Source organism: Scyliorhinus torazame, chromosome 13 (genome assembly GCF_047496885.1).
Source record: "Scyliorhinus torazame isolate Kashiwa2021f chromosome 13, sScyTor2.1, whole genome shotgun sequence".
NCBI lineage: Eukaryota > Metazoa > Chordata > Chondrichthyes > Carcharhiniformes > Scyliorhinidae > Scyliorhinus > Scyliorhinus torazame.
This window is the reverse complement of record NC_092719.1, coordinates 198,969,435-198,997,126: the sequence shown is the minus strand read 5'-3', so window position 1 is coordinate 198,997,126 and position 27,692 is coordinate 198,969,435. Positions and strand designations below refer to the sequence as shown.

The following is a 27,692-nucleotide window of genomic DNA, read 5'->3' as shown; positions in this document are numbered from 1 at the left end:
AAAATTAAATCACATGGGATTCAGGGTATGGATTAAAAATTGGTTAACAGACATAAAAGAGAGAATCGGAACAAACAGGTCATTCTCAGGGTGGTAGGTTGTTACAGTGGGGCACTGCAAGGATCAGTGCTGGGACCACAGCTGTTCACATTCTACATACATTATTTAAATGTGGGGACCAAATGTAATATTTCCAGATTTGCTGATGACACAAAACTAAGTGAGAGTGTAAGTTATGAGGAAGATCCAAGGAGACTTCAAGGGGATTGGACAGGTTGAATGGTTAAGAAATGGCAGAGGGACGGACCGACTGGTAAAGGAGTTACTTCAGCTTGATAGGAGGTGTGCGGAGACCCAGGAGGCAGGGCTTTTAAGGGAACGGCGGAGGTTACAGGCGGAGTTTAGCTTGCTGACCACAGGGAGGGCAGTGGAGCAGCTCAGAAATGTGAGGGGGTGATCTATGAACATGGAGAGAAGGCCAGCAGAATGCTTGCACAGCAGCTTAGGAAGAGGGAGGCAGCTAGGGAGATAGAGAAAGTAAAGGACGGAGATGGGAACCTAGTTGGTGATTCAATAGGGGTGAATAAGGCATTTAGGGATTTCTGCAGCAGGCTGTACAGGTCATGGAGGTAGGGAGGTGGAGGTAGTGATCGCAATGGATGCAGAAAAGGCCTTTGATTGGGTAGAATGGGACTATCTGTGGGAGATACTGGGATGGTTCGGATTCGGGCAGGGTTTAGTTGACTGGGTCAGGTTACTGTATCAGGCTCTTGTGGCAAGTGTACAGATGAATCGGACAACATTGGACTATTTTAGACTGCACCGGGGGATGAGACAGGGATGCCCCCTCTCCCCACTGTTGTTTGCGCTGGCTATAGAGCCATTGTCAATTGCCAATTGCTCTGAGAGCCTCAAGGGGCCGGGTGGGGGGGGGGGGGGGGCACAGGGTTTTGCTCTATACGGATGACCTGCTTTTGTACGTTTCGGACCCAATAGAGGGGATGGAAGAAATCATGAGGACTCTAGGGGAATTTGGCCGGTTTTCGGGGTATAAGCTTAATATGGGAAAGAGTGAGATGTTTGTCGTCCAGGCGAGGGGACAGGAGAGGCGGCTGGGAGAGCTGCCGTTTAGGTTAGTAAAGGGAAGCCTTAGATACCTAGGCATCCAGGTGGTGCTGGAATGGGACCGGCTGCATAAATTGAATCTGGCCCAGCTGGTGGACCAAATGAAGGACAATTTTTGGAGATGGGACGCGCTTCCGTTGTCTCTGGCTGGGAGGGTGCAAACGGTGAAGATGACGGTCCTCCCGAGATTCCTATTTGTATTTCAGTGTCTCTCCATCTTTATTCTGCGGTCCTTTTTTAAGCGGGTTAACAGAGTGATCACGGGCTTCCTCTGGGCGGGCAAGACCCTGCGAGTAAGGAAGGTAATGCTTGAGTGGAGTCTGGGAGAGGGCGGGCTGGCGCTACCAAATTTTAGCAACTATTACTGGGCAGCTAATATAGCCATGATCATTAAGTGGGTGGTGGGGGAGGAGTCGGCATGGGTGTGCATGGAGGCTGTTTCATGTAAGGGCACCAGTTTGGGGGCGTTGGCAACGGCGCCTCTGCCATTCCCGTTGGCACGGTACTCCACCAATCCAGTGGTGGTGGCGGCCCTGAGAGTTTGGGGCCAGGGGAGGCAGCATGTGGGAGCAGTGGGAGCATCGGTCTGGGCCCCAATCTGTGATAATCACTGGTTTGCCCCGGGGAGATGGACGGGGGGTTCCGGTTATGGTGGAGAGCGGGGATTGAGAGGTTCGGGGATATGTTCATAGAGGGGAGCTTTCCGAGTATGAGGGCATTGGAGGAAAGTTTGGGTTGGCGAGGGGAAACAAATTCAGGTATCTGCAGGTGCGGGACTTCCTTCGTAAACAGGTGTTAACCTTCCAGCTCCTACTGCTAAGGGGGTTCAGGACAGGGTAGTTTCCAGTGGGTGGGTAGAAGAAGGGAGTGTATCGGACATTTATATGGAGCTTATGGGGTCGGAGGAGACGCAGACCGAGGAGCTGGGAGGTGAGATAGAGGATGGTCTATGGGCAGACACGTTGAGTAGAGTCAACGCATCTGCAACATGTGCCAGGCTCAGCCTGATACAATTTAAGGTTGTTCACCGGGCTCACATGACAGTGGCCCGGATGAGCAGATTCTTTGGGGTGGAGGACAGGTGCGCAAAATGTGCGGGAGGACCGGCGAACCATGTCCACATGGTTTGGACATGTCCAAAGCTTCGGGGGTTTTGGCAGTGGTTTTGCGGACGTCATGTCCACGGTGTTAAAAACAAGGGTGGTGCTGAGTCCAGAGGTGGCGATTTTCGGGGTGTCAGAAGACCCGGGAATCCAGGAGGAGAAAGAGGCAGATGTTCTGGCCTTTGCTTCCCTGGTAGTCCGGAGACGGATATTATTAGCATGGAGGGACTCAAAGTCCCCGAAGTCGGAGACCTGGCTATCGGATATGGCTAGCTTTCTCTGTTTTGAGAAAATCAAATTCGCCTTGAGAGGGTCACTGTTAGGGTTCACCCAGAGGTGGCAACCTTTTATCGACTTCTTTGCTGGAAATTAATCATCAGCAGACGAGGGTGGGGTAGTTTAGATTAGAGTAGGGGGTCAATAAGGGTGGGTCCTGTCCGAGAGGTGAATGGCTTTTGCACTATGTTTATGGTTTCATGTATATTGTTTATTTTGTTGTTGTCACTAGACCAAAAATACCTCAATAAAATGTTTATTAAAAAAAAAGAAATGGCAGATGGAATATAATGTGTATAAGTGCGTAGTTATTCACTTCGAGAGAAAAAACAAAAGGGTAGATAGAGTATTTCTTAAATGATGAAGTGGTGGAAAGTGTTGATGTCTAAGGGGACCTGGGTATTCTTGTTCATGAGTCACTAAAAGTGAGCATGCAGTAAGGAAATTGTATGTTGGCCTTCGTCACAAGGGGATTTGAGTACAAGAGTGAAGATGTCTTGTTGCAATTGTACAGAGTCTTGGTGAGACTGCACCTGAAGTATTGTGTACGGTTTTGGTCTCCTTTTCTAAGGAAGAATATACTTTCCATGGGGGGAGTGCAATGGAGGTTCACCAGACTAATTCCTGGGTTGGTGGCATTGTCTTGTGAGGACAGATTGAGGAAACTGGGCCTGTTTTCTCTCAAGCTTCAAAGGAAAAGTGTTGGTCTCATTGGAACTTGCAAAATTCTTCCAGGATGTGACGGGGAGATGTGGATAGTCTCAGAATAAGGGACAAGCCTTTAAGGACTGAAATGAGGAGGAATGTGTTCAATCAAAGGTGAATCTTTGTAATTCTCCATACAAGGGTTGTGGAAGATCAATCATTGAGCATGTTCAAGACAGAACTTACATCAAGGGATAGTGCAGGCAAGCAGCTTTGAGGTAGTTGATTGGCCATGATCTAATTGAATGGTGGAGCAGGCCTGATGGGCCGAATAGCCTACTGCTGTTCCTATGTTCCTAGGCCAAGTTCTTCTCTTCTAATTATCATCCGCAAACACTTAAAGCTCCCAACTACCAAGAAAGGCTTCAATTCTGCAGCTAAATCTGGGACCTGTCTTTTAGAACATTTCTAAAATTCAGACTGGATTCAATATATCCTGACCACTAATGCCTGATCTTTCTCTCACCTCCAACCTTTATCCTCTCTTTCTTTCATCGAATCCATAGAATCTCTACAGTGCAGAAGAAGGCAGTTTGGCCCATTGAGTCTGCAGCGACCCGCCGAAAGAGCACTCTATCTAGGCCCACTCCCCCACCGTAACCCTGCGCATTAGTCATGGCCAATCCCCCTATTTGCACATCTTTGGATTGTGGGAGGAAAACGGAGCACTCGGAGGAAACCCACGCAGACACGGGGAGAAAGTGCAAACTCCACACAGTCACCTGAGGCTGGAATTGAACCCGGGTCCCTGGTGCTCTGAGGCAGCAGTGTTAACCACTGTGCCACTGACACAACCTTTCTTGTTTAATTTTGATTGCTGTGTGAAGTAAAAAAACTCACCACTATTCTTAGAATTCCCGCTATACCAAAAAGGGTCAATAAGACATTCTAAATGCTGAACAGGGATTCTCACTCCCTGACTCCTATGCAGACTTAGGTGGGTGCTATTCAGGTCAAACTATATTTTCAAGTTATCCCCCGGTATAACCCATATCTTCATAGAAGAATTTTATCTACTTACCACTTAGTAGCATCGATCCTGGGTCCCGCGTAGCTAAGTAAAGTGGACTTTGTAATAACCACTGTTTCAGGTTAAAACTTTTAAGTTATTTTATTATTATATTTTTTCTTTTAAAAGATGCAATCACTGTCTTTACAGAAAAGTAAAAAGATCTTGCTTCTGGATTCTCCTTGTTGGTTGAAAAGACCTTCAGGTCCACCTTGACAATCTCTCTTCTTTAGCTTTTGGTCTTCCTAAGGTGGATTCGCTGTTCCTCTCGGTTGCTATGTTCCATTCTTCCCATGACCAAGCTATGAGAGCTGACTCAGTTGGTTGTCCCCATTTTTAGGGTTTATATACCCCTTCTAGCAGTTATTAAGTTTTTATGACATTATCGTAAAGTAATTTTATTTTACTCTTGATTGTACAAGTACCTTTAATCTGAATTGTTTCTAACACGACTATGTATTCATATTCAGCATGTCTTCAGCTCATCGAACTCTGATTACATTGTTTCCTTTGTGATGTTCAAAAGTGCTTTGATCCCAGAGGGGTGTTATATCTGGTTTCTGTCATTTCTAAAGTTGCTTTATTATCAAATAGTGCCCCCAGCTCAGAACTCTTGACTCCGATTTGGGTCTAACATGTATTCTCGTGGACACGTTGTCTCCAGCTTCCCATATTCACCTGGTGTCAGCAGAATTTCACACCTAAACATTTGTCACCCGATTCAACTGAAATTCTGAGCCATTCTTTTCTAGCTGCTTACTAAAATAATTAACTTCAAAGAAGGTGCAAATTATTGTTTTTTTCCATATAACTAAAAGTTCAATCTGCTGTGACTTAAAAGACATACATCAGTTTTACAGCTTGAATAGTCACAAACTGTTTTCTTAACGCCTGTTTGATAAAGGCTATCTGCATTTCAAAACCTTCTTTTGCAGCTGCTGTTAACCCTTCGTGGGATTTTTCCCTACATTCTCTCATGTAGCCTTAGGTCAGGTATTGCCAGACTTCCATGTTTCAAATGACATAATTTCCCATTTTTTCTTTTACCTGTGGTAATTGTTCGAGTGAATGCTCCTTTTTGTTTCTGTTCAGCTCGAAATATTCCATCCTACTTTCCCTTGCACTTTTTTTTCTAATCATCCTCAGGATCTCTAAAAAGTGATGACGAGTCACTTTGAGCCACTGCATTCAATACGGAGGTGGTAATCTCAGGACATCATTAACTAGCGATTCCAGGGTCTTGGTCCAGCAGCAATGAAGGAACAGCTCAACTTGTGATGATGTGTAACTTGGAAGAAAACCTGAAGATTTCTCTGTACCTGGTGTCCTTGTTGTTAAGGCCGTGGGTTCCGGAGGTGATGTTCAGGAAGACTTGGTGAGTTGCTGCAGTGCATCCTGTAGCTGGTACACACTGCAACCACGGTGCCCTGGTGGTGAAGGGAGCGGGCTGGCTACCAATCAAGCAGTCTGCTTTGTCCTGGATGGTGCTGAACTTGTTTTAATTCATTCATGGGATGTGTGCATCGCTGGCTGGGACAGCATTTATTGCCCACCCCTGAGGGCATTTATGAGTCAAACACATTGTTGTGGGTGTGGAGTCACATGTTGGCCAGACCAGGTAAGGACGGCAGATTTCCTTCCCTAAAGGACATTAGTGAACCGGATCTGTGCTGATGTAACTGCAGCCATCCAGGCAAGTTGGGAATATCCTATCACACTCCTGACGCCTTGTAGGAAGGGGAGAATATTTGAGCAGTCAGAGACAAGCCTTTCACAACAGACTCTGATCTGATGTATTCGCTATGGCGAATGTGATTAGCCTACCTGACTTTCTGGTCAATGGTGATTCAAGCAACCCCATCACCCACTCTCGCCGCCACCCCATCCCATCCCTCCAATGACCTCACCCAGTCCCCAGGAGGTTAATGGTGGGGATTCAGCAACGATAATACCTTGAAATGTTAAGGGAAGGTGGTTAAGAGGACACACTTCTCTGTATCCTCATTCACCTATCAGCATACTAGCCCATCTGTCTCAGAATTCCAAGAACCGCAGACTCTTTCACCTACAATAGGATGACTTTCTGATTTATCTCGCCTTCGCACCCAGTCCGTTTAACCTTGGTAAGGTCTTTCTTCCCTCACCTGAGCTTCCGAAACAGTAAAAGCAGCAGCAAAGTACTGCCCCAACATTGAGGCTCTTCTGGGGGAGTGAGGGTTGGCGGGGGGGGGGGGGGGGGGAGAGAAGAGTCCAAGGCAGGGATAGTTTCATATAGTCCTTTAAAAAATGTTAGACACCAGGCTGAATATATGCTGCAACAGCCAAGTTTCTTGTAATATTTGAAAGGAATTGTGTAATTGGAGTGATCCTGCTGTGAGTTAATTCTCTCTTTGTGAACTTAACTAAAATAAGTTCTAAGGCACTTTGGGGAGAACCAAGTGTACAAATGCGTGAAATGGGCGTGTAGAGAGGCTGCCTCTGGGAGATTAGACAAAGATTTACACACATTGATATTGCTTCACTCTGTGACTGTACACAGGGATGTCAAAGTATCTCGCTCCAGCGAGTTAGATTGGGCAAATATGGCTACACCGCGCTCAGCAACTCAATCGTGTTTCATTTAACGAAAGAATGTTTCCATCTTTCCAGGGATCTGGCGAGTTCAATCTGATTTGGGAATCCTGAGCTGAACACACCGTGATGTTCGCCGGGAAATATTCCCAATAAGGCTGCATTGACTCGGCGACGCGCATTCGCCAAACAGCAAGTGTGTCGGGAGCGCGCATCCTGGAGCGAGAGAGAGGGAGGAAGGGAGAGAGGGAGGGAGAGAGAGAGGGGGGGGGTGGGGGGGAGAGAAAGAGAGGGAGAGAAAGAGGCAGAGAGCATCTGGAGAGATGGGGCATCTCCATCACATAGCCACACTATAACGATTGGACAAGGGGCAACATATTATTGGGATTTCATTTTAAAAGCTCTTGCACTAGCCTTAAGGAGCTACCGAGGGGAGAGAGACCGGGAGAGAGAGGAGAATATGTTGCCTTCACAGGAAGCCTGTAAAATCTACCATGACAATTACATGCGGAATTCCCGAGCCATTGGCGTGCTGTGGGCCATCTTCACCATTTGCTTCGCGATCATTAACGTGGTGGTTTTCATCCAACCTTACTGGATCGGGGACAGTGTGGATACTCCCTACGCCGGCTACTTTGGCCTTTTCCACTACTGCATCGGCACAGGTTTAAGCAGCCGGGATTTAATATGCCAGGGAACTTTCTCCGACTTCTCCAGCATCCCCTCGGGTGCCTTCAAAGCGGCGGCGTTCTTCGTGCTGCTCTCCATGGTGCTGATCCTGGGCTGCATCACCTGCTTCGCTCTCTTCTTCTTCTGCAACACTGCCACTGTCTACAAGATCTGCGCCTGGATGCAGCTCCTCGCAGGTAGGGGGTGGGCGATGGGTACATATGTGGGGATATACCTGTGTGTGTGTGTGTATTATATATACATGTGTGTGTGTGTGTGTGTGTGCAGAGAGAGAGAGAGGAGTCCTCAGATTGCCCTGAATACTGGAATCGACAGCCGATGTCAGGGAACTGCTAGAGAATGGTGCTCCCAGTATCATCCACCCAGCTCCATCTCACATCCGATGGCTGTTATTAATTGAATCGATGTGCAGGGACATATGCAGTGGGTTATATAATATGTGGAGCAACGATTAAAGGTGGCGATAGACTGGAGGATGGTTAACAGTGACGGATTCCCAGGCACCAGTGGCGAGTGTGCTGAATGCAATGCGATGTTAATGTGATGGATCGCAGGGTGCTGAATATTCTGTGGCGACAGGGCTGGAATAACAACCCCCCCCCCCTCCCCCCAACTCCCTCCCAAAGTGTTTAACATCGCTCACCCTAATTATATCTCAGACATCGAACTGAACGTATCGACTGCATGGTGTGGAATGCTGATCAGTAACTGGGGCTGTAATCATGCTCCGAGTGCAGTCGCTCATTTTGATGATTAATCGAGATGATTGATCGCTGGGTGTAGATTACGGAGAGCTGCCCGAACAGGAGGTTGGGTTCCCTCTACTGTGATGTTGAATGGGATTGGCCATTCAGTGCTTTGAATTGATTGCTGTGGAATCGCCCAAGGGCAATGAAGAGTTAATTAGCCACTGGAACTATTAATGAAAGAGCTGGGTGGCCAGACATAGACACGGCTTGTTGTATTTTTATACTTCAGGGTCCAACTATTCAAATATGGATTCGAACTTGAGTTGGGTAGTCTCGGTTGCAATCAGAAATATTGATAGGCAACGTTGCGAGTTTTCTATGCAAACAATTTGTTGGTTTCGTTGCTTTCGGGGAGATGGAATGCTGAATTTATTATTCACTCTGCCCCCCCCCCCCCCCCAACATTTCAGTTCGTCCATTACCAAGTCTGGATGAAGAGGCAATCACTAAAACACAATAAAGTGAGGGTGTCAATGCAGCACATTTCCAGGTATTGTAGGGACCACATTGATTAGGAGACAGCTCACAGCGAATGGTAAGTGAGGTGTACTCTTCTGAGTACCCCTCAGATAGGAAATATCCATTCCCTCGTTCTTATGAAGGGAAGCAAGGATTTCATCGTTGAGTCAGTTGATACGCAAAGGAGCTGAACTGTTAGAAAATCCTCTTTACGCAATGTATTCTCAAAGGGGACCTCTTTTAGCAATGCTTTCCTATGCACATTTGTCAGGCGAAAATGTTTTGTCTTGGGGGTTTGCAACACTTGTAGCCCAGGGCTCTGGGCATCGACAGATGTCACACGATTCCTGCGAAGCATTGTCAATTTTAAATATTTGAAGGAATTTCGTCGAAGGAGAGGAAATGATGGTCGGGTGGACTTGGAAATCAACCCGAGCCCCACATGTAGGCGAAAAGCTTCTTTCTCCACTTGTTGGATCAAATGGAGAATCTTACTGGTTATCAAGGCCAGGTGATAAAGACAGAAACGGGATACATGAGCAGACCTGGGGCACTGTTACACACAGACCATTCAAAGAAAACTAAACGTCACGTTAATAAAGCCATAAAATCAACTGGCGTTAATTTGTAGTGGGATAGAATTTAGAAAGAATGAGACTATTGAGCTGGATGTTCCTTCTGGGGGTCGAGACTCCTATGCCAAGACAAGCCCTCGCCCAACACCATGTCAGAATTAGTCACCCGGCACAGTTTTCAAAGGAATGGCCAGATGATGCTCTTCCCATTCAGTTGGGCTGCGAAAGCTGGAGGCCATTGGAAGGCGTTGACAGTGTGCACCTTGTGTTGCCCTATTATGTATTTTCTCTTCATGTACTCAATGATCCGTTTGAGCTGCTGGCAGAAAAATACTTTTCACTGTACCTCGGTACACGTGATAATAAACAAATCCAATCCAAGGCCTCCAATCCGCTCACCATTGTGGATGTTTGTGGCTGTAGCTGTGATCGTGTAGGTATGGCGGTCACAGGGCGCGGGTAATCCTCAAATTTATCCAAAAGCGCTACCTCCCCCCCACCCACACCTCCCAGGAGGCTGTCTCCAGTCATCTCCCAGGCTCCGAATGCCAGGGGCATTTTAATTCACTCAATAAGCTATCCGCTGTTTGCCGCTGGTTGTCCATCACCCCTGCCTGATTTGCCTCCCGATGAACAGCCCAGAGGTGGGAAGATGGCAGCCAGACCTCACTCTGAATATTGGGGAAAGTTTTGGTTTCAGATTATGAAGCGGACATGCGGACACTGGAGAAGGTGCAATGCTACCGTACCAAAGTTGGGAGTCTGTGCTGACCAGGAAAGATTGAGCACCACTGGCGCTCCTTTCTGGGGAGTAGAAAATAGCTGTGGAGTGTCCTGATGGAGGTTTTTAAAGTTATGAAGTTTCCCATTTACAGGTGTAAGAAATGGTACTTTTCAAAATAGTGTAGCATTCTTATGGAATTTGTAACATGACATGAGGCCAACTGGTAGAAAAGTTGTTTCCCCTCTCTCTCTCCAAAAACAGCCCTTAGAAATGTTGAGGTCTCCTGCCACAACGGCACCTTGTACACTCCTGTCTATACAAGTGCTAACAAATGGCTCCCAACTTGAGGTAAACTGAAAGGTGTCCTCAAGCTAAAGTGATGGACAAGAGGAGAGGTGACCTCTCCGGACACCTTGGGTACCTGTCTTGTGTTCATTGGCTGGAAGGGTTAGAATAAATGATTGACAAATCATAAACAACCAGCACCTTGAAATAAAATATGTTACTGGGTGCTTAGAGGCAGTGGCCAGTCCTTGTCAGGAAGCTACCTGATCTTCAGATGGAGACAGATCAGGAAAGATGGAGGAAGACTGAGGGAAGAGCTTCCTAGTTCTTCAGTTGGAGAGGCATATGCTGCCAGCACACAGTATAGAGAAGCACACTTGAGTCTATCCCATCCACAGAAAATGCTGAACAATCTCAGCAGGTCTGATGGCACCTGTGGCGAGAGAACAGAGCTAATGTTTCAAGTCTGCTTGAAGCTTTGACAAAGAGTCACCCAGACTCAAAACATGAGCTCCGTTCTCTCTCCACAGATGCTGTCAGACTTGCTGAGATTATCCAGCATTTTCTGTTTGAGTTTCAGATTCCAGCATCCAGCTGCCCCAGGGTCCCGGGTTCAATTCTGGCCTCGGGTGACTGTGTGGAGTTTGCACTTTCTCCCAGTGTCTGTGTGGGTTTCCTCCGGGTGCTCTGGTTTCCTCCCACAGTCCAAAGATGTGCGGGTTAGGTGGATTGGCCATGCTAAATTGCCCTTAGTGTCCAAAAATGTTAGGTGGGGTTACTGGGTTATGGGATAGGGTGGAGACATGGGCTTAAGTAAGGTGCTCTTTCCAAGGGCCGGTGCAGACTCGATGGGCTGAATGGCCTCCTTCTGCACTGTAAATTCTAAGGTTCTATGATCTGCAGTAATTTGATTTTATCTACCCATCCATCTGTTAGGAGCTGTGAACAACTCTCACATGTCATGGGTCGGATGTTCCTCCTATCTGTATAGCTACTGCATTATAACTAAACTATTGCTTTTTAATAAACTATCTTAAAATCACGTATGAGTTCTCAACTGCCTGTTTTAGGTAACCTCTGACTCCTGAACTCTAAAACTTAAACAGGGCAGACCAGACCTTGGGGCCACATATGTAAGAGTGTCACTAATACATTCAACAGGGAATTCAGGAGAAAAGTCTTTATCCAGACAACGGTTAGGATGTGGAGTTTGCTACCACAAGGAGTAGTTGAAGCCACTTGCATGGATTTTTTAAGGAAAGCTAGATAAATATATAATGAAGAAAGGAAGAAAATTAAATGTTGGTAGGCTTGGATGAAAAAGGGTGCTAATGTGATGTGAGAACATTTTCTTTCAATCAGTGAGTGGTTAGGGTCTGGAATGCACTGCCTGGAAGGATGATGGAGGCAGGTTCAATTGAGCCATTCAAAAGAGCATTAGATGATTATCTGAATTGAAACATTGTGCAGGGGTACAGGGAAATCGCAGGGGAATGGCACAAAGTCATGATAGTCGTTTGGAAGCCGGTGCAGACACAATGGGCCAAATGGCCTCCTTCCGCACCATAATAATTCTGCAATGAGGTTCATGTGGGGCAACACAGTGGCACAGTGGTTAGCACAACTGCCTCACAACTCCAGGGACCCGGGTTCTATTCTGGCCTTGGGTGACTGCCTGTGTGGAGTTTGTATGTTCTGCCCGTGTTTGCATGGGTTTCCTCCGGTGCTCCGGTTTCCTCCAAAGATGTGCAGGTTAGGTGGATTGACCATGATAAATTAACCCTTAGTGTCCAAAATTGCCCTTGGGTGGGGTTACTGGGTTATGGGGATAGGATGGAGGTGTGGGCTTGGGTAGGGTGCTCTTTCCAAGGGCTGGTGCAGACTAGATGGGCCGAATGGCCTCCTTCTGCACTGTAAATTCTATGATTCTATAAAGATTAGGTGGGCACAGGGCTGTGGGGGAGTGGACCTAGATAGGGTGCTCTTTTGAGGGTCGGTGCAGACTCGATGGGCCAAATGGCCTCCTTCTGCACTGTGGAGATTCTATGCGGAGCATAAACATTTGTTGGAATATGCACTGTTGGAATAAATGGTCTGTTTCCATGTCATAAATACTGTGTGTGCTATGCATGCAATCTAACTTTATACAACTTAAACCTAGCCTTATACAACTTAAAATCACGACCCTTCTAGTCCTTCATAACCTATTTACTTGGAACTTACGGTCAACTTGAACTCAATGGAGGCAGCATCTTGTAGGGGAACGAGTTTGAAGGCTTTGTTGTCAGCTCTTCCTTCGCTCTCGCTGGCCAGGTACTCCGTGAGCCCAGTGGTGGTGCCGGCTGTAAGGGTGTGAGAGCGCGAAGGCAGCATTTGGGACTGGAGTGTGCCTCGTTGTGGGCACCAATCTGCGACAACCATAGGAACTCAATGGTTTAGCTGCTGATCTTGAAGAGGCCTGTCCACAATGATCTAGTAATCTCTGTGACATAGCCTTCCCTTTCCTGGTGTCAGTTTGTTTCTGGCACCAATTCAAAGGAGTTTCCAGGCATCCACCAACAGTGATGACATCACGCAGGGTAGGCAGTCAAACTCATTAAAGTAACACTGAAACACCCAGACAACAAACCAGTAAATAAAAACCAGAAATCCCCTCACTTTTAATTTCAAATGTTTAAATATAATGAGACAAATGATTGGGGCATACATATGGGATTAAGGCAGAAGATAAAATATCGACAAACATTTAAAGAAATTGTTATTTTCAAAATATGTGGAATACTTTTATCATAAGGAAGAAATTTGACATGCAGCAAATGTAAAAATACACTTTTGAGGCTAATGAGGGCAACATGGTGGCACAGTGGTTAGCACTGCTTCCTCACAGCTCCAGGGACCCGGGTTCAATTCGGGTCTCCGCTGACTGTCTGTGTGGAGTTTGCACTTTCTCCCCATATCTGTGTGGGTTTCTTTCCTCTGGGTGCTCCGGTTTCCTCCCGCAGTCCAAAGATGTACAGGTTAGGTGAATTGGCCATGATCAATTGCCCCTTAGTGTCCAAAAGGTTAGTTTAGGTGGGGTACTGCGTTAAGAGCATAAGGCGGGGGCCTGGCCCTAGGTAGGGTACCTTTTCAGAGGGTCGGAGCAGACTCACTGGACGAAAGGCCTGCTTCTGCACTGTAGTGATTCTATTCTATGATAATCAGGAATTCATGCACTGTTAAAATCCCAATTACATCTAATTCAAGATGTATAACTTTTACAACAGTTTATTTTAACAGGGAATAAGAGCCTAAGCATGGAGGGTTTTTGTCAGTTTAGTGATTTCCAATTGATTGAAGTCTGGGGGATGGTGGGGACTCAACAGTGCACCCTCTGGAAGTCTTGATGTCCGAAAAAATGCAACATCCCCACTGATATGTTGGGATCTCTTGCTCGAGACCCCCATAACTGGGGAAGAAGCATGCATGGAGGTGCCAAGCATTTTGTGCATCCCTACCAGGCCGAAGTCGAGGCCAAGTGCAAACAATGGAAGAAGTGGACCAAATTCCAAAACAATATCAAACGCTGCCTGCCTCACCTGTGGCAGAGTGTGCAGATCCAGCATTGGGCATTTTCATCACCTCAGGACCTAGAACCTGTAGAAGAAAGTAATCCTCGGTCTGGAGGGACTGCTTATGAAGAATAAGGAGATCCTCTGAAGAAGCATAAAATCACTGACAGCAACTTTTGGATCTTTGCCTTTGTTGTGCCTACTGCAGAAGTTGCTGCCAGTTTAAGAGGAGTAATAACGATGAATGCTAACAGTTTCGCCATCATTACCACTGCAAGATTTGAACCAAAGTATTCCATTCATCATCTTATGAACCTTGATTAGATTAAGTCTACACTGCTGTAAAGAGCACAATTGTAGCACTTTTAACCTCACTTGAGAACTAAGTCAGTCCTATCCAGTCAGCTCATATCATTGTCCAAAGATTAATAGATTGGTTATGCTGCTTAGCTGATCGGCAGTAGTATTAAATGGTCATTATGGAGACACAAACTTCCCCTCACTGAGATTTCCAAATTAAAATGTATATTCTTGCAAATCATATTGGTCTTTGAATCAAGGAAGTTCAAAAGAAGCCAAGTGCTTAGTATCAGTCATTTAGCCACAATGTTAATAGGGCTTGTGTGCAACAGGAACATTGGCCTTGACATTTTGCTGTGAGGTAATTGTGTATGAATGATTAACATCTTTGTTTAAACTCCTTTCCACTATTTTAGCAGGTCTGTCCACCCATTCATTTTAAATGTCTTCTTTGAAACAGCAGAGAAGGATTTCAGATGAAGGCATTAAGTGCTCACTGCATAATTTCAAAGTCATTACCTAAAGATGTTTTTGCATTTGTAAACAAAACCAAATATTGGTTGTGATGCAACCATCAATTCACACGAAACCAGGAGTAGAAGTAAACTGTGGCTTTAATCAATAGAACAGTGCCTACCTGCGACTGATCTGTTAGGGGGAGCCGCCTACAGGGCGACTGCTCTTTATACCTCCCCTCAAGGGGTGGAGCCAGGGGCGGAGCCCACACAGGCCCCAACATGCTACATTATCGGTAATACCTTACAATGGTCCATAGGTGGAGCCCACATGGGCAACAGTGTAATACAGATATGCACATGGTGAATTGTTACAGCAATACATTCACCACCGGTTGTTTGTACATAGTTACGACATCACTTATGTCATCATTGTGCCCCAAACATGTGGACTTTGTAACTCAATGCTGTCGTGCAAATTTTGGAGGTTCATTTGCTAGATGCGTTTTAATATTTTGGCTGAAGGCTTAATGAAGTCGTGCTGTAACTAAATGCACTGTCCGTCCAGGTTGGTTAGATTGAATAGGTTGAAAGTCTTGTGTTGACTTAATGTTGGAATCTGATGATGAAGTGAGATTTCAGCAGTCTCAAGTCAGTTCTTATCTTCAACATAAATTAGTGGCGTTTGTCAGAAAGATGTCAAAAATGATCGGTGTGGAAATTGGAATTGTTGTGTGGGGTTATCCTTTTGAAATTGGGTTGTATTGTTGAAGAGAGAGTGGAGATAAAATGTGGACAACCAATTCCAGGCATTTGTTTTTCCCAATTAAGGGGCAATTTAGCGTGTCCAATCCACCTACCCTGCGTCTCTTTGGGTTGTGAGGGTGAGACCCACGCAGACACGGGGAGAATGTGCAAACTCCAGAGGGACAGTGACCAAGGGCCGGGATCAAGGGGCCAAGGCAGGCACAGGAGGCCGCACGACGTGTGTGCCTGGGCCAACGCGCACGAGACACTCTGATCGCCTCCAGGTTCACCGACTAGGTGTGGGGGGTCACTGGCCAGGGGCACGGACACCGCATCCCCCCCCCCCGGCTATCCCCCGCCTGCAACCCCCCCCCCCCCCCCCCCCATGATACATACCTGCAGCACTGTGGGTGCAGACCCTGGGTTGACAGGAACAGCGGGTGCGGGCCATGGGATGCAGGATGATGACAACCCGCTCTGTGATGAGCTCTAGTGCTCTGCATCGTTCAGCAACGTCTGACTCCTGCCCACGGTAGCACTTTCCACCATCCATCTGTGTGATCCCTGCACGCGAGCCGGCCATTCCATCACGTGGTGCCATCGGATCCCTGGGGTGACGACGTTGGGGATGGTCAGGGGGGAGGGGGGGGAGGGTGGGGAGCCCAGGCTACTCACAATGTCCGCCCATTCCCCCCCCACCCCCCGCATCTCCTCTGTGGCCTGCCCAGACCAGCCCACTCCTCACACCCACCTGACCGAGCACCGGGACAGGTTGTAACAGTGTGAACAGGTGTTTAATGTGACAATGTATATGATGCACGATCAATGACCACTAAAGCGAGGTTGTAGTCCAACTGAAGTGAAGGCTTTAATAAGCTAGATGTTTCCCCCAGCAGCTCAGGTACAGAATGAAGGCTGTTGGGGCGGCACGGGCTCTTATACCCCGCCTTGCAGGGTGGAGCTACCATACAGCTTGACCAATAGGAAACATACAATATCTACCAATGATGTTCCAGCATTACCAGGTACCGTAATACCTCTACACAGACTACCACATTCACCCCCTGTTAAAAAAAAGAGTCCGGCAGGGGGTGTGGCCTGATATTACAACATGGTAATGTAGTAAAAAGTATAGTTATGGCGGTACCGTAATACCTCTGGACAGCATTTTGTAACTATTTACAATTTTATTTACTATTTACAATTTATGATTCATAATTAACTATACAGTTTAAAATGAAGCAATCAGTCGATCGGGGGCCCTGGTCGTCCTCTGTGATCGTTGGAGCCTCGGTGGTGACTCCGGTGGAGGCTCGGGCGTCTGTGACTCCGCGAGCGTGGCCTCGATCTCTGTGGCAGCTTCGACACCCCTAGACTGCACTGGTGGGGAAAACGGTTGACCTGGGAAGGGAGCATCTGCGGGGTGCGTCGGTGGGTGGGGGGGGGGGGGAGCCTAGATGGGGCCGGCGGGAGGACCGATCCTCCTGTAAGGTGCACTGGTGGGAGGGAGGGTGGGACTGGTGGCTGGGGTGTGCTGGAGCTCCGGCGGGCAGCAGATCTCGAAGGGAGACCGTATCTTGACGTCCGTCGGGGTACGCCACGTAGGCGTACTGGGGGTTAGCGTGGAGAAGATGGACCCTCTCGACCAACGGGTCCGATTTGTGTGCCTGCACGTGTTTTCGGAGCAGGATGGATCCTGGAACTGCCAGCCAGGTTGGGAGCGAAGTCCCAGTGGAGGACTTCCTGGGGAAGACAAGGAGACGTTCATGAGGTGTTTGGTTGGTTGTGGTACAAAGCAGTGACTGGATGGAGTGGAGGGCATCCGGGAGGACTTCCTGCCAGCGGGAGACTGGGAGATTCCTGGACCGTAGGGCCAGTAGGACGGTCTTCCAGACTGTTCTGTTCTCCCTCTCTACCAGTTCGTTACCCCGGGGGTTGTAACTGGTCGTCCTGTTCGTGGTAATGCCCTTGCTGAGCAGGAATTGACGCAGTTCGTCGCTCATAAAGGAGGACCCCCTATCACTATGTATGTAAGCGGGGAACCCGAACACTGTAAAGATACCCTGGAGGGCCTTGATGACGGTGGTTGCGGTCATGTCGGGGCAGGGGATGGCGAATGGGAACCGGGAATACTCGTCAATCACGTCCAGGAAGTACGTGTTGCGGTCGGTGGAGGGGAGGGGGCCTTTGAAGTCCATGCTGAGGCGTTCAAAGGGATGGGAAGCCTTTATCAGGTGCGCTTTCTCTGGCCGGTAGAAGTGCGGTTTGCACTCCACGCAGATTTGGCAGTCCCTGGCGGCTGTCCTGACCTCCTCGATGGAGTAGGGCAGGTTGCGGGTCTTGATAAAGTGGAAAAAGCGACTGACCCCCGGGTGGCAGAGGTCCTCGTGGAGGGCTCGGAGGCGGTCCACTTGTACGTTGGCACATGTGCCGCGGGACAGGGCATCAGGAGGGTCGTTTAGCTTCCCGGGACGATACAAGATCTCGTAGTTGTAGGTGGAGAGTTCTATCCTCCACCGCAAGATCTTGTCGTTTTTTATCTTGCCCCGCTGTGCATTATCGAACATGAAAGCAACCGACCGTTGGTCAGTGAGGAGAGTGAATCTCCTGCCGGCCAGGTAATGCCTCCAATGTCACACAGCTTTTACTATGGCCTGGGCCTCCTTTTCGACTGAGGAGTGGCGGATTTTGGAAGCACGGAGGGTACAAGAGAAGAAGGCCACGGGTCTGCCCACTTGGTTGAGGGTGGTCGCCAGAGCTACGTCGGACGCATCGCTCTCGACCTGGAAGGGGAGGGACTCGCCGATGGCGTGCATCGTGGCCTTTGCAATGTCTGCTTTGATGCGGCTGAAGGCCTGGCGGGCCACTATCGACAGGGGAAAAGCTGTGGATTGGATCAGGGGACGGGCCTTGTCTGCATAGTTGGGGACCCACTGGGCATAGTAAGAGAAAAACCCTAGGCAGCGCTTCAGGGCCTTGGAGCAGTGAGGGAGGGAGAACTCCATAAGGGGGCGCATGCGTTCAGGGTCGGGGCCTCTTACTCCATTTCACACTACGTAGCCGAGGCTGGCTAGGCGTTCGGTGCTAAACACGCATTTATCCTTGTTGTATGTAAGGTTAAGAATCTTTGCGGTCTGGAGGAATTTTCGGAGGTTGGTGTCATGGTCCTGCTGGTCGTGGCCGCAGATGGTGATCTTCTCGAGATACGGGAATGTTGCCCGTAAACCGTACCGGTCAACCATTCGGTCCATCTCAGACTGGAAGACCGAGACCCCGTTGGTGACACCGAAGGGAACCCTTGAGAAGTGATAGAGCCGCCCACCTGCCTCGAAAAAGGGTATTTGCGGTCACTAGTGCGGATGGGGAGCTGGTGGTAGGCAGACTTAAGATCCACCATGGAGAAGACATTGTCATGCGCGATCCTGTTTACCAGGTCGGATATGCGGGGGAGAGGGTACGCGTCCATCTGCGTAAACCTGTTGATGGTCTGACTGTAGTCGATGGCCATCCTATGCTTCTCCCCGGTCTTTACCACCACTACTTGAGCTCTCCAGGGACTGTTGCTAGCTTCAATGACTCCTTCCCTCAGTAGCCTTTGGACCTCTGACCTAATAAAGATCCGGTCCTGGGCACTGTACCGTCTGCTCCTGGTGGCGACGGGTTTGCAATCCGGGGTGAGGTTCGCAAACAGGGAAGGCAGATTGACCTTGAGGGTTGCGAGGCTGCAGACAGTGAGGGGGAGTATAGGGCCGCCGAATTTGAAAGTTAGACTTTGGAGATTACACTGGAAGTCTAAACCTAGGAGTGTGGCCGCGCAGAGGTGGGGAAGGACGTAGAGCCGGTAAGTTTTAAACTCCCTTCCCTGGACTGTGAGGTTTGCGACACAAAACTCCTTTATTTCTCCTGAGTGGGAACCGGAGGCCAGAGAGATTTTTTGATTAACGGAGTGGACGAGGAGAGAACAGCGCCTTACTCTGTCGGGGTGTATGAAGCTCTCCGTGCTCCCAGAGTCGATTAAGCAGGACATCTCGTGCCCGTTGATTAGTACTGTTGTTATAGCAGTTGAGAGTGTTCGAGTCTGGGACTGATCCAGGGTCACCGAGGCTAATCTCAGCAGTTGAGTGTTCTCTTCCGGCGCTGTGTGGTCAGCCGAGCTGGGGTCCTGGGAGTCCATCCAAGATGGCGGCTCCCATTGGTCGCACATGGCTGGGAGTGCACAAAATGGCAGCGCCCATCCATCGAACGTGGCGTCCGTGGGACAAGATGGCGGCGCCCGGGGGCCGCACGTGGCCCTGGTGTAGGAAGATGGCGGTGCCCGTTGGCCGCACGGGGACCGTGGGGAGGTTTGTGGTGGTGGTCCACATTCGCCACCGGAGACCGCAGCGACCGCACGGGCCTGGCATACCACCATGAAGTGGCCCTTTTTACCGCATCCCTTGCAGGTGGATGCGTGGGCCGGGCAGCGCTGCCGGGGGTGCTTTGCCTGCCCGCAAAAGTAGCAGCAGGGACCCCCGGGTTGCCAGGCCGCCTTGCAGCACAAGCTTGTGTGGGGATGGGGGAATGTCTCGGGGTCGGCCGCGGAGGGGTTCCACGCTGCCCAGGGGGCTGCCGCGCGATCGGGAATGTAAGTGCGGTTGTTTCTGGAGGCCACATCCAGGGAGCCTGCAAGGGCCCGTGCCTCCTTGAGGCCTAGGGTGTCTTTTTCCAGCAATCGCTGACAGATTTGGGAGGACAGCATACCTGCCACGAAAGCGTTCCGGATCAAGAGTTCTGTATGGTCGCTCGCCGCAACTTGCGGGCAGCTGCAGTTTCTCCCCAACACCAGGAGCACACGGTAGAATTCTTCCAGCAATTCCCCAGGGATTTGTCGCCTCGTTGCTAGCAGATGTCGGGTGTAGACCTGGTTTACCTGGCGAATATAATGTCCTTTTAGCAGCTCTATTGCTGCATCGAAGTCTTCCGCGTCTTTGATGAGGGTGTAGATTTCTGGGCTCACCCTCGAGTGCAGGACTTGCATTTTCTGTTCTCCCGTGGGTGTGTTTTCGGCTGTTCCGAGATATTCTTTAAAACACGCCAGCCAGGGCTTGAAGATTGCTGCTGAGTTTGTCGCGTGGGGGCTGAGTTGTAGACACTCCGGCTTGATTCGGAGCTCCATCCTTTTAAATCTAACTTATTAAATTGATGCACGATCAATGACCACTAAAGCGAGGTTGTAGTCCAACTGAAGGCTTTAATAAGCTAGATGTTTCCCCCAGCAGCTCAGGCACAGAATGAAGGCTGCTGGGGCGGCACGGGCTCTTATACCAAGCCTTGCAGGGTGGAGCTACCATACCGCTTGACCAATAGGAAACATACATATCTACCAATGGTATTCCAGCATTACCAGGTACCCGTCATACCTCTACACAGACTACAACAGTATATACAGATTTGTACCCTAGCTCCTAAAACTAAACTGTACCCTGCACCCGTGCCAACTTTCTGGCCTTATGGGCCCTATCGCCTCGTCTTGGTGGATCCCCAGACAGTACAGCAGGGGTGGAGGTAGTCTGCTGCGATTCCCGCCCTGTGACCTGGGTCCCCATTGGCGGCCGTATTCTGGGGCGACCTGGCCTGGATGAGCCTGGCTGCTGCTCAGGGGTCCCAGTTGGTGTAACCATAAGACCATAAGACATAGGAGTGGAAGTAAGGCCATTCGGCCCATCGAGTCCACTCCACCATTCAATCATGACTGATTTCAACTCCATTTACCCGCTCTCTCTCCATAGCCCTTAATTCCTCGAGAAATCAAGAATTTATCAACTTCTGTCTAAAAGACACTCAACGTCCCGGCCTCCACCGCCCTCTGTGGCAATGAATTCCACAGACCCACCACTCTCTGGCTGAAGAAATTTCCTCTCATCTCTGTTCTAAAGTGACTCCCTTTTATTCTAAGGCTGTGCCCCCGGGTCCTAGTCTCCCCTGCTAATGGAAACAACTTCCCTACGTCCACCCTATCTAAGCCATTCATTATCTTGTAAGTTTCTATTAGATCTCCCCTCAACCTCCTACACTCCAATGAATATAATCCCAGGATCCTCAGACGTTCATCGTATGTTAGGCCTACCATTCCTGGGATCATCCGTGTGAATCTCCGCTGGACCCGCTCCAGTGCCAGTATGTCCTTCCTGAGGTGTGGGGCCCAAAATTGCTCACAGTATTCTAAATGGGGCCTAACTAGTGCTTTATAAAGCTTCAGAAGTACATCCCTGCTTTTATATTCCAGGCCTCTTGAGATAAATGACAACATTGCATTTGCTTTCTTAATTACGGACTCAACCTGCAAGTTTACCTTTAGAGAATCCTGGACTAGGAATCCCAAGTCCCTTTGCACTTCAGCATTATGAATTTTGTCACCGTTTAGAAAATAGTCCATGCCTCTATTCTTTTTTCCAACGTGCAAGACCTCGCACTTGCCCACGTTGAATTTCATCAGTCATTTCTTGGACCACTCTCCTAAACTGTCTAAATCTTTCTGCAGACTCCCCACCTCCTCAATACTACCTGCCCCTCCACCTATCTTTGTATCATCGGCAAACTTAGCCAGAATGCCCCCAGTCCTGTCATCTAGATCGTTAATATATAAAGAGAACAGCTGTGGCCCCAACACTGAACCCTGCGGGACACCACGGTTGCCATTCCGAAAAAGAACCTTTTATCCCAACTCTCTGCCTTCTGCCTGACAGTCAATCGTCAATCCATGTTAGTACCTTGCCTCAAATACCATGGGCCCTTATTTTACTCAGCAGTCTCCCGTGAGGCACCTTATCAAAGGCCTTTTGGAAGTCAAGATAGATAACATCCATTGGTTCTCTTGGTCTAACCTATTTGTTATCTCTTCAAAGAACTCTAACAGGTTTGTCAGGCATGACCTCCCCTTACTAAATCCATGCTGACTTGTCCTAATCCGACCCTGCACTTCCAAGAATTTAGAAATCTCATCCTTAACGATGGATTCTAGAATCCTGCCAACAACCGAGGTTAGGCTAACTGGCCTATAATTTTCCATCTTTTTTCTTGTTCCCTTCTTGAACAGGGGGGTTACAATAGCGATTTTCCAATCCTCTGGGACTTTCCCTGACTCCAGTGACTTTTGAAAGATCATAACTAACGCCTCCACTATTTCTTCAGCTATCTCCTTTAGAACTCTAGGATGTAGCCCATCTGGGCCCGGAGATTTATCAATTTTTAGACTTCTTAGTTTTTCTAGCACTTTCTCCTTTGTGATGGCTACCATATTCAACTCTGCCCCGTGACTCTCCTGAATTCTTGGGATATTACTCATGTCTTCTACTGTGAAGACTGACGCAAAGTACTTATTTAGTTCCTCAGCTATTTCCTTGTCTCCCATCACTAGATCACCAGCATCATTTTGGAGCGGCCCAATGTCTACTTTTGCCTCCCGTTTGTTTTTAATGTATTTAAAGAAACTTTTACTATCATTCCTAATGTTACTGGCTAGCCTACCTTCATATTTGATCCTCTCTTTCCTTATTTCTCTCTTTGTTATCCTCTGTTTGTTTTTGTAGCCTTCCCAATCTTCTGACCTCCCACTACTCTTTGCCACATTATAGGCTTTCTCTTTTGCTTTGATTCATTCCCTGACTTCCTTTGTCAGCCATGGCTGCCTAATCCCCCCTTTGATAACCTTTCTTTTCTTTGGGATGAACCTCTGTACTGTGTCCTCAATTACTCCCAGAAACTCCTGCCATTGCTGTTCTACTGTCTTTCCCACTAGGCTCTGCTCCCAGTCGATTTTCGTCAGTTCCTCCCTCATGCCCCTGTAGTTACCTTTATTTAACTGTAACACCTTTACATCTGATTCTACCTTCTTTCTTTCAAATTATAGACTGAATTCTACCATATTCTGATCACTGCCTCCTAAGTGTTCCCTTACTTTAAGACCTTTTATCAAGTCTGGCTCATTACCTAACACTAAGTCCAGAATGGCCTGTTCCTCGTGGGCTCCATCACAAGCTGTTCCAAAAAGCCCTCCTGTAAACATTCAATGAATTCCCTTTCTTTGGGTCCACTGGCAACATTATTTACCCAGTCCACTTTGTGCTCCAGGGACAGGAGGGGGGGAGTCCGAGGAGCTGTGATGCTCCGGTACCTACCCTGCGGGAGTCACAGTCATGGTCCCCCACACAACCTCCTCCCTCGGGGTGCCCAATGGCCGCAGGGCTACTTCATGGGAGGTGAGTGGAGCTATCCCCTGAGGCTCCCCCGCCACCTGGCATTGCCAATCCTGGAGGCCCACTCTGGTTTCAACCAGGGTTTGCATGCTCGTAACCATGGAGCACAGGGAGTGGACCATCTCGGCTTGGGTCACTGTGCGGAGTCTGCATGTTCTCCCCGTATCTGCACCGGTTTCCTCCCACAAGTCCCGAAAGATGTGCTTGTACGGTGAATCTGCATTCTCCCTCTGTACCCGAACAGGTGCCGGAGTGTGGCGACGAGAGGGAATTTTCACAGTAACTTCATTGCAGTGTTAATGTAAGCCTATTTGTGACACTAATAAAGATTATTATTATTATCTCTGTCTGGGACTGTGCCACATCACCCAATCACCCACATCACCAAAGGGAAATAAATAGTGATGTCATGAGAAGTGTGCATATTACAGAGGAGGAGGTGCTGGAAGTCTTAAAGCGCATCAAGGTAGATAAATCCCCGGGACCTGATGAAATGTATCCCAGGATGTTGTGGGAGGCTAGGGAGGAAATTGCGGGTCCCCTAACAGAGATATTTGAATCATCGGCAGCCACAGGTAAGGTGCCTGAAGATTGGAGAGTGGCGAATGTTGTGCCCTTGTTTAAGAAGGGCAGCAGGGAAAAGCCTGGGAACTACAGACCGGTGAGCCTAACGTCTGTAGTAGGTAAGTTGCTAGAAGGTATTCTGAGAGACAGGATCTACAAGCATTTAGAGAGGCAAGGACTGATTCGGGGCAGTCAGCATGGCTTTGTGCGTGGAAAATCATGTCTCACAAATTTGATTGAGTTTTTTGAGGGGGTGACCAAGAAGGTAGATGAGGGCAGTGCAGTAGACGTTGTCTACATGGACTTTAGCAAAGCCTTTGACAAGGTACCGCATGGTAGGTTGTTACAGAAGGTTAAAGCTCACGGGATCCAGGGTGAGGTTGCCAATTGGATTCAAAATTGGCTGGACGACAGAAGACAGAGGGTGGTTGTAGAGGGTTGTTTTTCAAACTGGAGGCCTGTGACCAGTGGTGTGCCTCAGGGATCGGTGCTGGGTCCACTGTTATTTGTGATTTATATCAATGATTTGGATGAGAATTTAGGAGGCATGGTTAGTAAGTTTGCAGATGACACCAAGATTGGTGGCACAGTGGATAGTGAAGAAGGTTATCTAGGATTGCAACGGGATCTTGATCAATTAGGCCAGTGGGCCGACGAATGGCAGATGGAGTTTAATTTAGATAAATGTGAGGTGATGCATTTTGGCAGATCGAATCAGGCCAGGACCTACTCAGTTAATGGTATGGCGTTGGGGAGAGTTATAGAACAAAGAGATCTAGGAGTACAGGTTCATAGCTCCTTGAAGGTGGAGTCGCAGGTGGACAGAGTGGTGAAGAAGGCATTCGGCATGCTTGGTTTCATTGGTCAAAACATTGAGTACAGGAGTTGGGACGTCTTGTTGAAGTTGTACAAGACATTGGTACGGCCACACTTGGAATACTGTGTGCAGTTCTGGTCACCCTATTATAGAAAGGATATTATTAAACTAGAAAGAGTGCAGAAAAGATTTACTAGGATGTTGCCGGGACTTGATGGTTCGAGTTATAAGGAGAGGCTGGATAGACTGGGACTTTTTTCCCTGGAGCGTAGGAGGCTTAGGGGTGATCTTATAGAGGTCTATAAAATAATGAGGGGCATAGATAAGGTAGATAGTCAACATCTTTTCCCAAAGGTAGGGGAGTCTAAAACTAGAGGGCAAGGTTTAAGGTGAGAGGAGAGAGATTCAGAAGGGCCCAGAGGGGCAATTTCTTCACTCAGAGGGTAGTGAGTGTCTGGAATGTGCTGCCAGAGGTAGTAGTAGAGGCATTTAGATGGTTACATGGGTAAGATGGGTATAGAGGGTTATGGGCCAAGTGCGGGCAACTGGGACTAGCTTAATGGTAAAAACTGGGCGGCATGGACTGGTTGGGCCGAAGGGCCTGTTTCCATGCTGTAAACTTCTATGATTCTATGAATAACTGTGCCACCATCTTCTGGGTTTGTGTCGCATCAGCCAGTGACTGCGCTATCTCCCTCTGGGACTGGGCCACCTCCCTCTGTGCCTGCGCCACGCGTTCAGTGCCTGGGCAATGCCGCCGATGTTCCCAGCCATGGCCTGCTGCGGCTGGGCCACACTCAGAAGCGCCGCTGCGATTTCCAGGTGGCTCTCGCACGCTGCATGTGAGGCGGCAACCCTGTCCTGGGCCTCAGCCACCGCCTGCACAGAATGCCCCAGGCCTTGGACATGCTGATCCATAGCCGAAACCGTCGCCCCCCATTGCCTCCAGGGTCGGTGCCACCCATGCGGTGTTGGCCTGGGTGTCACCCAGCACCACCTCCTGCTCCTGCGCGCGGTTGGGCTCCTCCGCCTGCACCTGCAGATGCTGGATGTTTGTTGACAACCCCTCATGTAGTCCCTGGCTCTGTGACTGTATCTCCACAATCGATGGGACTGTCCGTTCCAGAAGCTGAAACCCACCTGGACGGCAGCTAGTTCCTGGCATCAACCAACCCTGCGACCGTCCGCCCCCTCGGGTGTTCCTACCTCCACCTACTGTACCGGATCAGCTGTGTGCTGCGCACCAGATAGTGTCCCAGGAGCTTCTTCATTAAAGAGCCCGACCCAGGTGAGTGCCTCTGGGATGGTGGAGGGTGTTGGAGCCAGCTGTGACGGGAAGTCAGTGTCATCGCTGGACTCGAGCTCCGGGGTGTCCTGCGTCTCGGGTCGGTGTTTGGCTCACGGGGGGGGGGGGGGGGGGGGGGCTCCCCCTGTGGCTCTGGCTCGGGGGCGGGGTCGGGGGGGGGCTACCCCTGGAGCACTGGCTGGGAGTGGGGGATGCCAGATGGACCCAACTCATCACCAAGACACACGACAAGACGCATGATTAGACATGATTAAGGTGGGGGTGAGGGGGTGGTGAGTGTGGACGTGAGGGTGGGTGTGAGGGGACAGTGGGGGTGAGGTTGAGGGTGGGGGTGAGAGTGGGCATAAGGGTGGGTGTGAGGGGATGGTAGGGGTGAGGGTGAGGGTAGGGGTGAGGGTGGCATGAGGGATGGTGAGGGTGGGGATGATGGTGAGGGTGGGGTGATGGTGGGGCTGATGTCAGGGTGCAGGTCTGGACATGGGTGAGGGTGGTGAAGGGGTGACGGTGGGGGTGATGGTGAGGATGGGGGTGATGGTGAGGGTGATGTCGGGGTGCGAGTATGGACGGGGCTGAGGGTGGTGTAGGGGTGAGGGTGGGGGTGATGGTGAGGTTGGTGTGGGGGTGAAGGTGCCGTTGGGTGGGGTTGACACACATGTCACGGGGAACCGCAACTCAACAGGGCCTCACTTCCTCTCCCTCGGCCGAACTCCACACCGGCGACCCCCCTTTCCTTCGGGCAGCCAACAACATCCAGTGCCCTCTGCTCTGCCAATGTGAGGTGCTGCAGGTCCGGCGGTCCCCCTCCAGTCTTCTCCCACACCCGGCGGTTATGGGCAGCCTTCTCCTGTGGCGGGGGTCAAACGGAAAATGACAGTGTTAAACAATCCGACGCATGCAGCCCAGGCGGTGGGTATCTGGTGTCCTCAGTGGTCAGGCCACCCGGCCATGGCGGCCGGTGTGGGTACCGGCATGTGGTGCAGGGTGGGGATTCTGCCACCCCCCCGTGTTGCGGTGCGGGTCGGGTTACGGGTGTGTGGGATGGTGGTTAGTGCCAAGGGCACAGTGTTGCCTACTCACCCTGGCCACCCTGAGGTCATACAGTTTCTTCCGGCACTGCTGGCCCTTCTGGACGGTGTTGCCCACGGTGCTGACCGCCTCTGCCACCTGCACCCAGGCACGACAAAAGGTGGCAGCCTTCTTCCCGAGCCAGGGTACAGGAGCATCTGCCTCTCCACCACCGGTTCCAGGAGGGATCAGCTCTGCGTGTGTGAAGTGTGGAGCTGCTCCCCTTGCTGCCATCTTGTGAGCTGGGATGGTGTGTGTGGGGGGAGTATATGTAGCTGCAGCTTGTCGGCCTCCTGAATGTCAATCGCGAAACCGGCGAATCTCGCACCTTTTCTCAATGGAATCGATTGTGATTGTGTTCCACGTGGCGCCAGTACTAGCC

The 27,692-nt window shown here is 49.5% G+C and overlaps 1 protein-coding gene across 5 annotated transcripts in view; it reads left to right on the top strand.

Annotated features, from left to right (window-relative positions):
- Positions 1 to 7,069: 7,069 nt before the first annotated feature.
- Positions 7,070 to 27,692, top strand: part of lhfpl4a (LHFPL tetraspan subfamily member 4a) — a 302,872-nt gene continuing 282,249 nt past the window's right edge. For 4 of the 5 annotated variants that reach the window (XM_072472848.1, XM_072472846.1, XM_072472847.1 and 1 more), the window contains exon 1: positions 7,089 to 7,655. In XM_072472848.1, the coding sequence (XP_072328949.1) occupies positions 7,250 to 7,655 (406 nt within the window). In that variant the 5' untranslated portion in view covers positions 7,089 to 7,249. Of the gene's footprint in view, positions 7,656 to 27,692 lie in introns of all 5 variants that reach the window. The other variant, XM_072472844.1, reaches the window with a different exon arrangement.